Here is a 12,578-nt window from a genome sequence, read left to right on the forward strand (position 1 = left end):
CGATAATTTAACCTAAATCAAGTGCATATAAGTAGGCCACATGAGGATAAAAATGCTTCCATTGGACTATTATAACTGACGACTCCTAATTTAAGAAGTAACACCGTGTCCTCAAGGACAGGTTTCCGCAAGTCTTCACAGAAATGCTTCTCAAAAAAATGACACAAGTCACATGACCTCAATATCTTCAGTCATGTGACTTTCCTCTCAATGGCTGATCTGATGCTGCGTTCACAAAAAACTGCAGCATAACATTAAGAACAGGAATACAGTAGAGGTGTTTAATATTTAATATAACAGTGTGTTAATATTGGATTTAAGGGGGCAATGGGACATTTAAGAGAATGCAAAGATGGGAAGCTTTACAAGGAACTGGTAACATTTTTTAAGATGGTGTACAAGCATGGAAGTTTGTTGGTATAGCTCTTTTACTGTACATGAAGAAGCTGAATTTCAAAATTAATTTCCATTGCTTTCTCAGGCTCTGTCTTCTCTGACTGTTAATGTGACTTAGGTATGTCATTATGTGTTTTTGTCATTGTCTTTGTATTTTTAAACTGCTATATAAATAAACTGACCTGACAAAAGAAAAAGAAATACCTGCCAAGCTTCATAATGCCATGTCTGTCCCTCTATTACATTCTATTGTGATGTTGAGCTCTCGAGCACAGGGCACACAATTCTATTGCCAAACGTAGAAATTACGAGGAGACCCTAAAGGCAGCACAAGCCTTCTGGTTGTATTCGGTGCATGGCGAGACCTACAATATCTGGTCCCAGCGGTAATCATAGATGCAAGATTAATAACACCATGCAGCTGTCTGATCAAATGCTGGACTTTTCCAGGCACCGACACTGAAAGCGGCGGAAGAGTAGATTTCTAGATGCTCAGATAGCTACACCAGAAGGAGCACCAAATGCAACCTAGCTACGCTGTTAGCATCTGAGCCGCCGTTCCGTCCGCTTGAAGGCATCATTGAGTTCTACTCATAGACTATAAATAGTCTGTGGTATTACAGAGATCAGTAAAATGACCTCAGCTTCCACTAAAGTAAGTCATTTTTACACATGAACCGTATGTGAGATGTAGTTTGTCGCCACAGAAGTATCTTAACGCCGAATTAGCTGGTGTGAAGAGTACGTATTTACTTGTATATAAACGCACGAACTTCTCAGTACGTTTCCCGCTGCTGCTGGCTAGAGTAGCGTAGCGTGAGTTTAATAGCACCGAATATTGAGAGATGCCTGCAGGAGCCTGATCAGATCTTCCAGATCATTCTACATTACACATTTTTCGGAACATCTACGATCATGTCTAAACCCTTTTTTTTTTTTTTAATCTCAAAATCTGATCAGTTCTGAGTTTCTTAGAGTCCCATTTTCCATTAAGCTTCTTCATACAATAAATGCAACCTTCCATGGAGGGAAATCTGAATGCTCCAGCATGCAATGCTGTTTGAAACACAGCGCTTCCTGTAACAGAGTGTTTGGTCCTCTCCTGTTTCTTACCCATTCAACACCTTATGGATGAACTGGAATGCTGACTGTGAACCAGTCCTTATCACCCAGCATCAGTGTTGGACCTCTACAATGCTCTTGTGTCTGAATGGGAGCAAATCCTCATAGCCATATTCCAACATCTGGTGAAAAGTCTGAAACCAGAAGAGTGGTGGCTTTTAGAGCAGCCCATAGTTTCAGATTCACATGTTCAACTATCACATATGGTTGGATTGTTCTGATCACTGTTGATGTGACTGTGTCCACTCCCTGTTAAATGATACATTCTACTTCTCCATTGAAATACATTTTCAGTTTCACTAATTACTTGAGTCTTACATTTCCCTGCAAATAGTCGGAGTGAATGTAAAAGTGGCACTGGGCACTGTTGCTGAGTCCAGTTTTGATGCTAGTGTGTGTTCCACAGGTGGGTGAGATCTTCTCTGCAGCTGGAGCTGCCTTCACCAAACTTGGAGAGCTCACCATGCAGCTTCACCCGGTGGCAGACTCCAGTCCTACAGGGTAACTCCAACACACACACACACACACACACACACACACACACACACACACACACACACACACACACACACACACACACACACACAAATACTCATACACATAAATGGTGAATCACCAATTGAACAGAGGAGTTTGCAGGGGCGACCATTTACAAAGCAGAAATTGCGCTCGTCTGAGATACATCTGGCATCTGTGGCAGCAAATGGTGCTGGTCAAACTTGTTAGCCAATGAGCCTGTCCCAAAACCAACACTAGTGGTGTCTCATTCATGAAGTGTATTTCTGCCCGTTAAGAGTAGAAATGTGTTTTTTGGAGCTGAGTGGGACATGCTTGGTTAATGAGACCCTCTTGGCCATCAGGCTAATGACTCAGTGGCGCTCAAGTGCTTTGTTGGTTTTATTTTATTTGCACATAATGAACAGGGATCAAGCATACAATATTACAGTATTACATTTACAATCAGATGACAATGAAAAAGGCACTTTCAGGAGCTGAAGGAGTGATACTCACGCTGGGGATGCAGTTGTTGGCCATCTTGAGTCAGATAAAAAAGATTGGTATCAGTTTCAGGTCTGTATTCAGCACAAAATAGTGATCTTCAGTGAATCTGTGAATGTGCATAGGCTATTTTGGAACAATGACTGCAATTGACTCACACTGTACATCTTGATACATTTGTAAAGAATCCTAACCCTTGTGGATGCTGCTGTTAACCTAGTCTAAATACTAAAGTCAGTTTAGTTTCCACCTTCCCTCCAGCGGTCAGACGAAGAGCACAGTGAAGAGGAAGCTGTATGAGGATGGCACTTCGCCTGCCTCCTCTGAAGGATCTAAGAAGGTCATCAAGATAGCCACGGCTACCATTTCTATGGCAGCGCCAGGCACTCCAACTGTCATCTCTGTGCCCTCAGGTCAGGTTGTCATGGCCTCAGGACTACAAGGTTCCCCCTCTCGCCAGCCCTCCCTAAAGAAACAGAAGACTGCAGGTGAGTCAGGAAAATGATGTCAAAGACATCTCTACAACATGACAGTGTTTTGAATATTCCAATCATGTCTTCCTTCAAACCTGATGGAGAGCTCTTCAGTATTGCAGACAGATTATCATTTTTAACATGAATTTAATGTCCCACCCTATTTTGACTGTTGTGTAAATTCTAATTATTGAGAATAGTTGTTTTTGACAGGTGTTTGACCAAACAGGAAATATCAGAGCCAAAAACAGTAGATTCCGCACACTCTTAGCCTCCACAGTATTTTTTTTTTTTTTGACTGTTGCCGTGCAACATTCTCATTAATAAATGATCTCCTTCAGGTACAAAGGATTTCCACAAGCATCATATTTACATATTTAACATAACAACATGGTTCAATTTGTTTAACTGCTACCTTGTGGTCTAGCAGAGGTTTGCAAAATGTACGATAATGATGAGAGACACCTTTATCAGACAAATTCTAGGTGTGACATATCTGTGGAATTGGCTGATTTTCTGAGGCTTTTTTAGCTTTCACAGTAATCAAATTGATCAATTAGTGGCCCAGTTTGTGTCAGTAGCTGTATCAATGATATGATGATGTGAAATAGCAGAAAAATATGTATTTATAGATTATATTTTTAAATCAACAACTGACACAATATTAATGCAATCATCATGTGATATACCACTACCTTGTGTTTTCTTGCTTAAGCACCTTACGTTTGGTAGGGTTGTACATTCACTTTTATTGCATAGCAACAGAGGTTGAGTTTTGATTTACAGGCCACAAAATTGTTGCACGAGTATAAAACATCTGATATCATCTCTACAGCAAGTAGTGCAGTTCATCATTGAAAGGCATGTGACGCTAATGCTGCGTAAAGGGCACCATGCAAACCCGAACAAGATTTGTTTTAAGAGAAAATTGCAGGGAAATAATGTCACCTGTTACTATGCAAAACATCCATATATTACACTTTAAATAAGCAATACAAATATCATTATATTTATATCATCATACAATATAATTTATATTAAATTTATAAAGATCATAATCAAAGTGTTTTTGCTCTCTTATTAGTGTTTTACACAAACAAACATGGGGAGCTTGTAACAACTAAAAACTACAATCCTCAGGATTTCTTTGTTCTTTAAGTCGAACCTAAGGCCATAATTTTAGTTTAAAAGGTTCAAAAAATGAACTAACATTATCAACAAAATGTAAAGAAGTAACAGTTTTGATGTTATATCAAAGCCATCTATGTATTGTGTTGCAGAAGTACCTACTGAAGCGTGCTAACCAGTTAGCTGCAGCCCGTCCTGTCACATGACACATTGATAGTCCGATAGTGTAGCCCCCATAGTTTCAGCTGAGAGATGTATGCTACGTTTCACAGGTGCTCTTAGCTTTTTAAAGCTGCAGTATGTAAGATGGAGAAGAGAGCAGACTTAGCCTGAAAAATTTAACAAGTTCACGTCACTTCCCCTCCCTCTCCGCTGCACACATGCCCTGCCTCCACCTGCCCTGCTGCCGTGACAACCAGCAATGTTAGCCGTAGCATCGGAAACTAGCTAACTCTGCCCAGCCGCTACATCACAGTCACTAACATACCGTACGCGCTGTGGAGTGTTACTGTAACAATCACCATATTAGCTTTATGGTTATTTGTTGTCTTAGCCATATATGCTGTTGTTGGCAGCGGTGGTATGGGCAGTTTCTCCTTTGCGGGTGGCTGTTTCCCCGCCATAGCTTTCACTAGCCTCCTGACACTGCTCACAGAGCTGTTTGACTGAGCGGCAGTCGGCAGCATAAGCGGAGGGAAGGGGCGGTTGGCAGTAGTGATTGACAGATGTCAGACACCCCCTCAGACGCTCCTCTGGCTCTAATTGTTTTGTTTTTTTTGTTGGGCGTGGTGGATTCTTGCAAATCGCAGTTGGAGCAGTAGGTGGGACCAAATTTCACAGATTACATGTTTCATGTACAGCTGTCTGGGCATAGGGACAGTTTTAGCAAATATGACAAAAAATACGAGTTACATACTGCACCTTTAAGTAAAGAAATTAAAAATAAATTCACAAAATGTCAAAAAAGGAACCTACTGTATTTCCTTATTAAACATAAAAATACAACGGTACACATTCTGAATTCACGTTTCTGTCTTTTACCGAACTACGATGAGCTTAATTGCGAGTTAACTCATCATAGAACACACTTCATTTATAAGTTACAGCAATCACAAACTCCACGTTAGATGTGAACATATTTCAGCTCTATACGCAGATTTTCCACACGGGTGATGACCAACTTTCCTCTCGCTGCTCTCTGAGTTCATGACTCTCTTTTACCAGCCTGCCGTGCATTCTTTAGCCAAAGATTCAGACTACATCACCTCTAAATCAGGTGCTTCGAGCTCTTGGTCAAGCCAGACTTGTCAGCAAATAGGGCCGCTAGCTGCACGGCTAATTGAGTGGCTTCCCTGGTGAAATACTACCCTCTATTTCTTTTGATCAACCTTTGATGGCTAATTCTTGCACCTTGTACCTTTTGGTTTAATATTTTTATTAAGAAAAATGGCACATGAGAAAAAGCAGTGTCACATAAACATTGAGAACCATAGTTAAACAAGAAGCAACAGTAATATTATCAATAATTTGTGCTTCTCAATGGAGTAAATGAGAAACAAGCCATGTTTTCCATATTATTTGAGGGTCAAAGACACAAGAACAGAGTAAACAAACAAAAATAATAATCATAATAATCACAATAATAATAATGAGTAAAAAGAAAAGAAAAAAGGGTAGAAAAGAAAAAAGGGAGAAAGAGAAAAAGGGGGGCATCAGTCAATTAGGAGACAAAGATTGGAGAGAGTTGATGAATGTTAAAAAGGATTGCTGCTTAGCGTAAAACTTTTCAGAATTACCCCTCACTGAATATTTAATCTTCTCTACCTTTAGAAAGGACATAACATCCCTGAGCCACTGAGTACTTGAAGGAGCTTTAGTAGACTTCCAATGGAGATGAAGATGGTGTCTTGCTAGTAACGAAGTAAAAGCTAGAACATCTAATTACTTGCAGGTGTATCGATTATAATCTTTCAGATACCCAAATATGGCAATATAGGGAAAGACATGAATAGACATTGAAAGTATTTTTGACATAGTATCAGAGTAACTCTGCCAAAAGCTAGATAATACTGGACAGGAATAGAACATATGAGTGAGGTTGCAGGATGAAGCGTGACATTTGTCATAACTGTCAGTGATACTGGGATAAATTTGCGACAAACTGGCCTTAGAAAAATGAACCCTAAAAAATACCTTAAATTGTATGAGTGTGAGGCGAGCACAAGTTGAACTCGTATGGATTTTATTAAGAGCAGCATCCCACCAGTAGTCCTCCAGGTTCAACCCTAATTCACCCTCCCAGTCAGCCTTGACTTTTGTGGCTGTTGAACTGTCATAAGATGGGAGTTTGTTGTAGACCATTGAGATGAATGATTTTTGAAGGGGGTCAAAACTGAGAAATTCATCCCACCATTGACTTGGAGGTGAGGAGGGAAAAGTCGGAAACAAAGATTTAACACAATGTCTGATTTGAAAATAACGAAACAGATGAGAAGGTGGGAGCTGGAATTTGCTTGATAAATTGCACCTTGTACCTTTAACACAATGCAATAGATTCAAGTCATTAGCCACAACTAGGATCTGCAGGCAGCCATCACTTTATAAAGGGACTCATACAGTATAAGGGTTGTCTTCTCTAATCTTTTCTGGAGCCTTAACAGTACCTGATCGTTACATCCTGCGTGATTGGTACTGTGCATGAGCATAGGTCAGGTCTTAAGGCCTGACCGATGGATTATTGTAACTCAAACTGTTCACCAACCAAATAGCTCCTTGTACCTGCAGAGAGCAACACGAGCTGCTGTTCCTTTGTTCATTCATTGTTTCAATTGTTTCCTCCTTGTGGATGTGTTTGAGGTTTTGGTTTTGGTTGATGAATTGAAGGTTCGGCCTCATTTTGTCATGACAACTCACTTATAGATACAGTTGTGCGGTTTTAGTGATTTGGAGGTCCCAGGCAAAGACCAGTATGAGGCCTCTCTGCAGTTCTTTTCGCTTAACAAAGCCACCAAACTAAAGGACAGACCCAAATGAGAATTTGAACTGAAGAATTTCAAATGATCTTCAGTCATGAACAGTATGTCAACTTGAGGAGCAGATCGGCATCTGGCTCAGTACCAGTGACTGATGCTTGGACCGTTCCCTGATTCACCCACAGCTGATGTGCAGATGTTCCCTGTTTTATTGGACTTATGCTGTGTGTGCACTAATGCAGTCTAGTTATTGTAGAGTACAGTCTGATGATGATATACTGTGATATTGTCTGTCAGACGTTTTTAAAGAAAGCTTTGTCAAAGTGTATTAAATACATGTATTACATGTAGTCCACTGAAGAATGTGCATTCCAGTGTACTTTTACTACACTTTTATGTAAAATAATTACAGGGTGCCTAGACTTATTATGCAAAATGCACTTTTTAATTATTACATTAAAGTCCAACAGTAAACAAAGTAAACAAAAGTGTTTACTTTTGGTATGTTGTGCTGATAATACTTGATACTTTTAATTCCAGTGGAGTATTTTTTACAGTGTGGTGGTAGTAGTACTTTTAGTTAGTAAAGTAAAGGATCTGAATACTTCTTCCTCCACTGATCATATCCAAGCGTTACACTTCATATTCCAGCCTTAGACACACTAAAACAGTGATCGTGGCTGTGTTTCTGTAACATTGGCCATGCAAGTTTGCAGTTGCGAGCATATGTAGAATTTTTTTTGTTGTTGCTTTTTTGTTTTGAAATCAAGTTTTTATTGAACTTTTCAAAGGCTTGGTACATGGAAACATACATACATCATACATCATATAGACATGTTGCTGGTGTATACAGTATTACAGGTTCCCACTTGTGGGGGAGACGAATGAGCAAAACAAAACAAGAAAACCAGAGTCCCAGTGAGGGTCATTATCTATCTTTATGTAGTTCCAAAACCTGTCCCAAGGGGTCCCCCCCCCCCATCCTCATTTAATATGCTAAGCATACATTCATAGGATGTAGTTTCAGTCATTGCACATACCCATTCTTTCACCTGTGGAATTTCTGATGCCTTCTAATGTCTTAAAATGACTCGACAAGCTATTGTTGAGCATAAGTAGTATAGCATTAGGTGCTAGTCATGCCTCAGAGAAAAACATCTGTCTGTACCAGAACTAAGTGATCTAACATGAGCTAGCTTGTAACATTACACAAGTACCACAGCGATCAGCAACAATAACTGTAGGTAACGCCAGATAAGTAAGCAAGCACAGTGCACTCACTTTGAGATAACAATGATGAACCCAATTCTGAATCCTGTCTGCTTGGTTAAACAAAGATGCTGAACTTTGTCTTTCACCTCCTGGTTGAAGCCAGGCTGCTGTCCTTCTCCTCGTTGTTTCCTGTGGTGAGGATGCAGATGCAAGGCAGACTCTGGCTTTCCAGTAGAGACCATTTTTCCATCAGTTTATGGGAGGGAATGTCACCTCCTGCTGGCTGCTAATTGCACCTCACATTTCTGGATGTTTTTCTGCAGGTCTGCTGCAGTATGAACTGGACAAAATTACACAACACATAGGAGGGAAGTGACAACTGACACATGGCCCACAAACTGACAGGAAGTGATCTGGAAATATGCAAAACCTTTTTCACACACCCAAATGGATCCTCAAATGCGTTCATTTCACTTGACATGTATTTTTGTAGTGAAACTATTTGTAAAACATTTATCATTTGTATGCAAAATACAAAATGAGTACAGTGCATGTTTACAGAGTAAGTTATGCATATTTGCAAATAACTGTCATTTTATAGACATGACTTTGCACAACACAAAAAAATACTGGTTTGTGGATAGTGAAATATCTGATGATCATGGCACAGATCACCAGCAAAAAGTATAAACTCCACATCAGCTGCAGGTGCAAACACACATGTGAAAGCAAAGAGAGCCGCATAGTGTTTTTATGCACTGAGTAGTGTGTGCACACAGTGCTACATTGCTAGGCAACGCAGTGGTTGTTGATGTCCCTGTCATTGTTGTACTCACCTGTCTGAACATCGTTCTGTGAGTCTTGTGCACCATGAAGTTCTCAACAGTCTGCTCTTTGTTAAACTTGTTCACTGACACTGAGCATCTTCATCTTTATCTTCTCAGTCCACTTTGAAAACACTTCATATCGGTTACGGTTATCTGTCTCTGATGCTAACTTGAATTCCTATGTCATTTGATTTGGCACAAGCTGGAATAGTCCATCAATATGAAATGTGGATGACAATAGACAAATCTAGATGTTTGATTGGATAAGCTTGCATTTACATGAAGGCACATTCATTTTTATTCCATTACAGATTATCATTGGTTTGGTCTGTTTCATTAATTAAATAAAAAAAGGGAAACACAAATACACAAGGCCTATTGGTCGAATTGCCCACTCTTGCCATATGCTAAAACTTCCATATGCATACAGTGTATGTAGTAGATGACGCACCTGCCTTGTGTGGATGCATCTCTGCCGCCACCATGTTGCAGCAGGTGCAGACCCGTTGAAATAGTAGATGCCAGACCTTTGTGCTGCTTTTGGATTTCTAACAAAAGAAATGCTAAAGTCATAGAATAACATAACATAGAACAACAGAAAATAATATTTCACAGTTGCGAAGTTACACTATTTTAATGTTACAAACAAAATGTATTTGATATATTATGTTGAACTAACATGAAGTTAAGTGACTGTTCGAATACCAAAGCTAACTAATGTCACGTAAAGAACAAAAAGATTGTCATGTTTATTAAACTAATATAGCCTTAAGATTCTGAAATATTTCTGTTTTTTAATTTATATTGGAGCTAAAGTTGTATTGTTCATCTCTTGTGTAAATGTGCATTTACAAGGTATGGACATCAACAATGTCAAAACAAGGATTTTACCGAAATTGTAATGAAAAACAAAATCGTGAATTAATGTAATTGAAGTAAAATACAGAGCATTTTTTCATAGCATGTGCTATATGTCCCATTATGCACCACTGTTTGGTCACAGGTGTACGAATACGAATTAACATTTACATACAATATGAACCGACAACCATACATCATAACTGTTTTTTTGTTTTTGCTTTTTAAGATGTCACCTGTCAAGTATTTATCATTTGAATTCCTTTTTAATTTTTTTTTTTTAACTTATTTTTTCCTGTGTCCACAAACAGTACTCCACATTTTCAGCCTTTTGCTGTGTGTGTTTGTGTAAAGTAACATCTGGTCGATATGCAAAGTGTCCTGAGACTTTTGTAGTGATTTTGGCGCTATATATAAATGAAATTGAAATTTGTGTGTGTGTGTGTGTGTGTGTGTGTCTTCTGTGTGTGTGTGTGTGTGTGTGTGTGTGTGTAGATGTGACCCTCAGTGCTCTGAATGACTCAGATGTCAACAGCGATCTTGTGGACATCGAGGGACTGGGTGAAGGATCCAACTCCAAAAAAATCAACAACTTTGATCAAGGTGAGGTTCATGAACATCTGTTGAAACGTACGAGGTCGAGGGGGGGGGGTGCAACCGAAATGCACTTAAAAGCGAAAGTTGGTGACACCTGTCATAATCTTGACTGAAATTGAATGAAATTTGGTTGAAAAACCTGTTATCAGAATCAGTACTGAAACACAAGTAGCAGCAATAGTCAAATGTTTCAATAACACCCAGTCCTGCCCTTTCAGCTGCTACCGAGTCAATTATGCTTTCCATATTTACTGTGATGTTGGACCAAAAATAGCATCTTTTGCATAAAGCTTCTATTTATGGACTTCTTATGTAGGGTAAGCTAATTATGGAATCTTTCTCGTGGTCTTACCGATCTGAAAGATACTGAAGACACATAAAAATGACACATCGTGGCTATAGTTCTAATGGGCTATGTGTGTTAACACAGTACAATTCATTTATTAGACAAACACTGCTGACTTCATGTGTTCAAGGATAACAGGAACAGTACTCACTATATTTTTCTCTGTCAATTAATCTTCTGTGCAAAATCAACAAAGAATGTATCCTGCTAGCAAGCATGGTGTGTGTGTGTGTGTGTGTGTGTGTGTGTGTGTGTGTGTGTGTGTGTGTGTGTGTGTGTGTGTGTGTGTGTGTGTGTGTGTGTGTGTGTGTGTGTGTGTGTGTGTGTGTGTGTGTGTGTGTGTGTGTGTGTGTGTGTGTGGTGTAATACATCTTGTTCCTCTGTGCCACAGAGCTCCAAAGTGTCTCCAAAAACTATTCAATACACATCAATGAGCCACGCTACTGCACTGGGTGACATGTTCTTTCATTATCATGAACACACACACTTTTATTTAACTCAATCCCACATACACAATCATGCTGCCTGCCCTTAGAACACCAAATCTGAAGTAATCACAACAAATGCACTGTTAAAAACTTTTGCAAAACTACGGTGTTTTCAGAAATTACACACACACACACACACACACACGTGTGTGTGTGTGTGTGTGTGTGTGTGATTATTGTTCTTATAAATTCTATTTGTGAGGTGTTTTCAAAGACTTGCATGTTTAGTTGGACAGGCTTGGGGCTAAGACATACACTGCTGTTTTCTCTTGTCTCCGTAGATAACCTTAACCTGGACTCAAGCCTCATCATGAATCCCAGTGACCTTCCTTTACTCTCCCGCTGACCTTTCTCCTTCTGTGAACTTCATAGAAATGATGGACAAAACTATGAAAATAACTTGTAATAAAACAAATGATGGTGACCACATGCATCAGAGTGCATTATTGAATGTTGTGTTGCAGGACTGCTTCATGCAGGACTCTTATCCAATTAACTGCATCCCACTTTTTTGAGACTTGTTGGCACTATCAGAAACTTTAAAGAATCATTTCAAGTCTTATTTTATTTTTTACTTCAAGACATTTTTATTTCTTTAGACCATGTCCCTTGCGCCTCATTGATTTTTTTTGTTTGTAACATCCAGAAAATCCTAAAATTTGCAAGACAGACTTTATGCAATGATAAAGCTCCCAAGGATCATATTTCCTGTTTTTTAAAAGAAAAGTCAGGAAACAAATACAGTGCAGCAGAGAATTTCAGCTTCATCGATAAGACGAATCACTCCTGTTTTGTCTTTTTTGTTTGCACATGGTGCACCTATTTGCAAAAGGACAGGGATTAATTAGAAAGCAGATACTTGTCTGAATATTATCAACTGTAATATTTTATTGCATTTCATGTTCTTGCTACATTTGCATATTGTATTAGCAGATGTTAACATGTTTCAGTAGTTATTCGAGTATTTCGAACAACAAAGACATTTTGGACTCGAGTGATTGATTCTACTGCATTTTCAATATGAATATTTCAATATGTCTGCAAATTGCAAGTAAAAGTGTGTTTGAGGCTGCAGAAACCAAAACACCAAACACATTTGAGTTGACAATAATACTGATTTTTAGGTATGTATTTAAGTTGTAATACTAATTTAAGAAACA

At 39.0% G+C, this 12,578-nt stretch overlaps 1 protein-coding gene across 2 annotated transcripts; it reads left to right on the top strand.

The window, feature by feature from the left end:
- The first annotated feature begins 708 nt into the window (after positions 1–708).
- LOC139351679 (chromatin complexes subunit BAP18) lies at positions 709–11,842 on the top strand. Of its 2 annotated transcripts, none has more exons than XM_070993669.1 (5): positions 709–1,051; positions 1,925–2,019; positions 2,761–3,005; positions 10,483–10,590; positions 11,700–11,842. In XM_070993669.1, the coding sequence occupies exons 1-5, from the start codon at positions 1,031–1,033 to the stop codon at positions 11,762–11,764; spliced, it is 534 nt and encodes a 177-aa protein (XP_070849770.1). In that variant the 5' UTR covers positions 709–1,030; the 3' UTR covers positions 11,765–11,842. The 2 variants fall into 2 exon arrangements, with proteins under 2 accessions (XP_070849770.1, XP_070849771.1); XM_070993670.1 differs by having other exon boundaries at positions 724–1,051; positions 2,779–3,005.
- Positions 11,843–12,578: the final 736 nt, after the last annotated feature.

The sequence above is a fragment of the Chaetodon trifascialis genome, chromosome 23, assembly GCF_039877785.1.
Source record: "Chaetodon trifascialis isolate fChaTrf1 chromosome 23, fChaTrf1.hap1, whole genome shotgun sequence".
Taxonomy (NCBI): Eukaryota; Metazoa; Chordata; class Actinopteri; order Chaetodontiformes; family Chaetodontidae; genus Chaetodon; species Chaetodon trifascialis.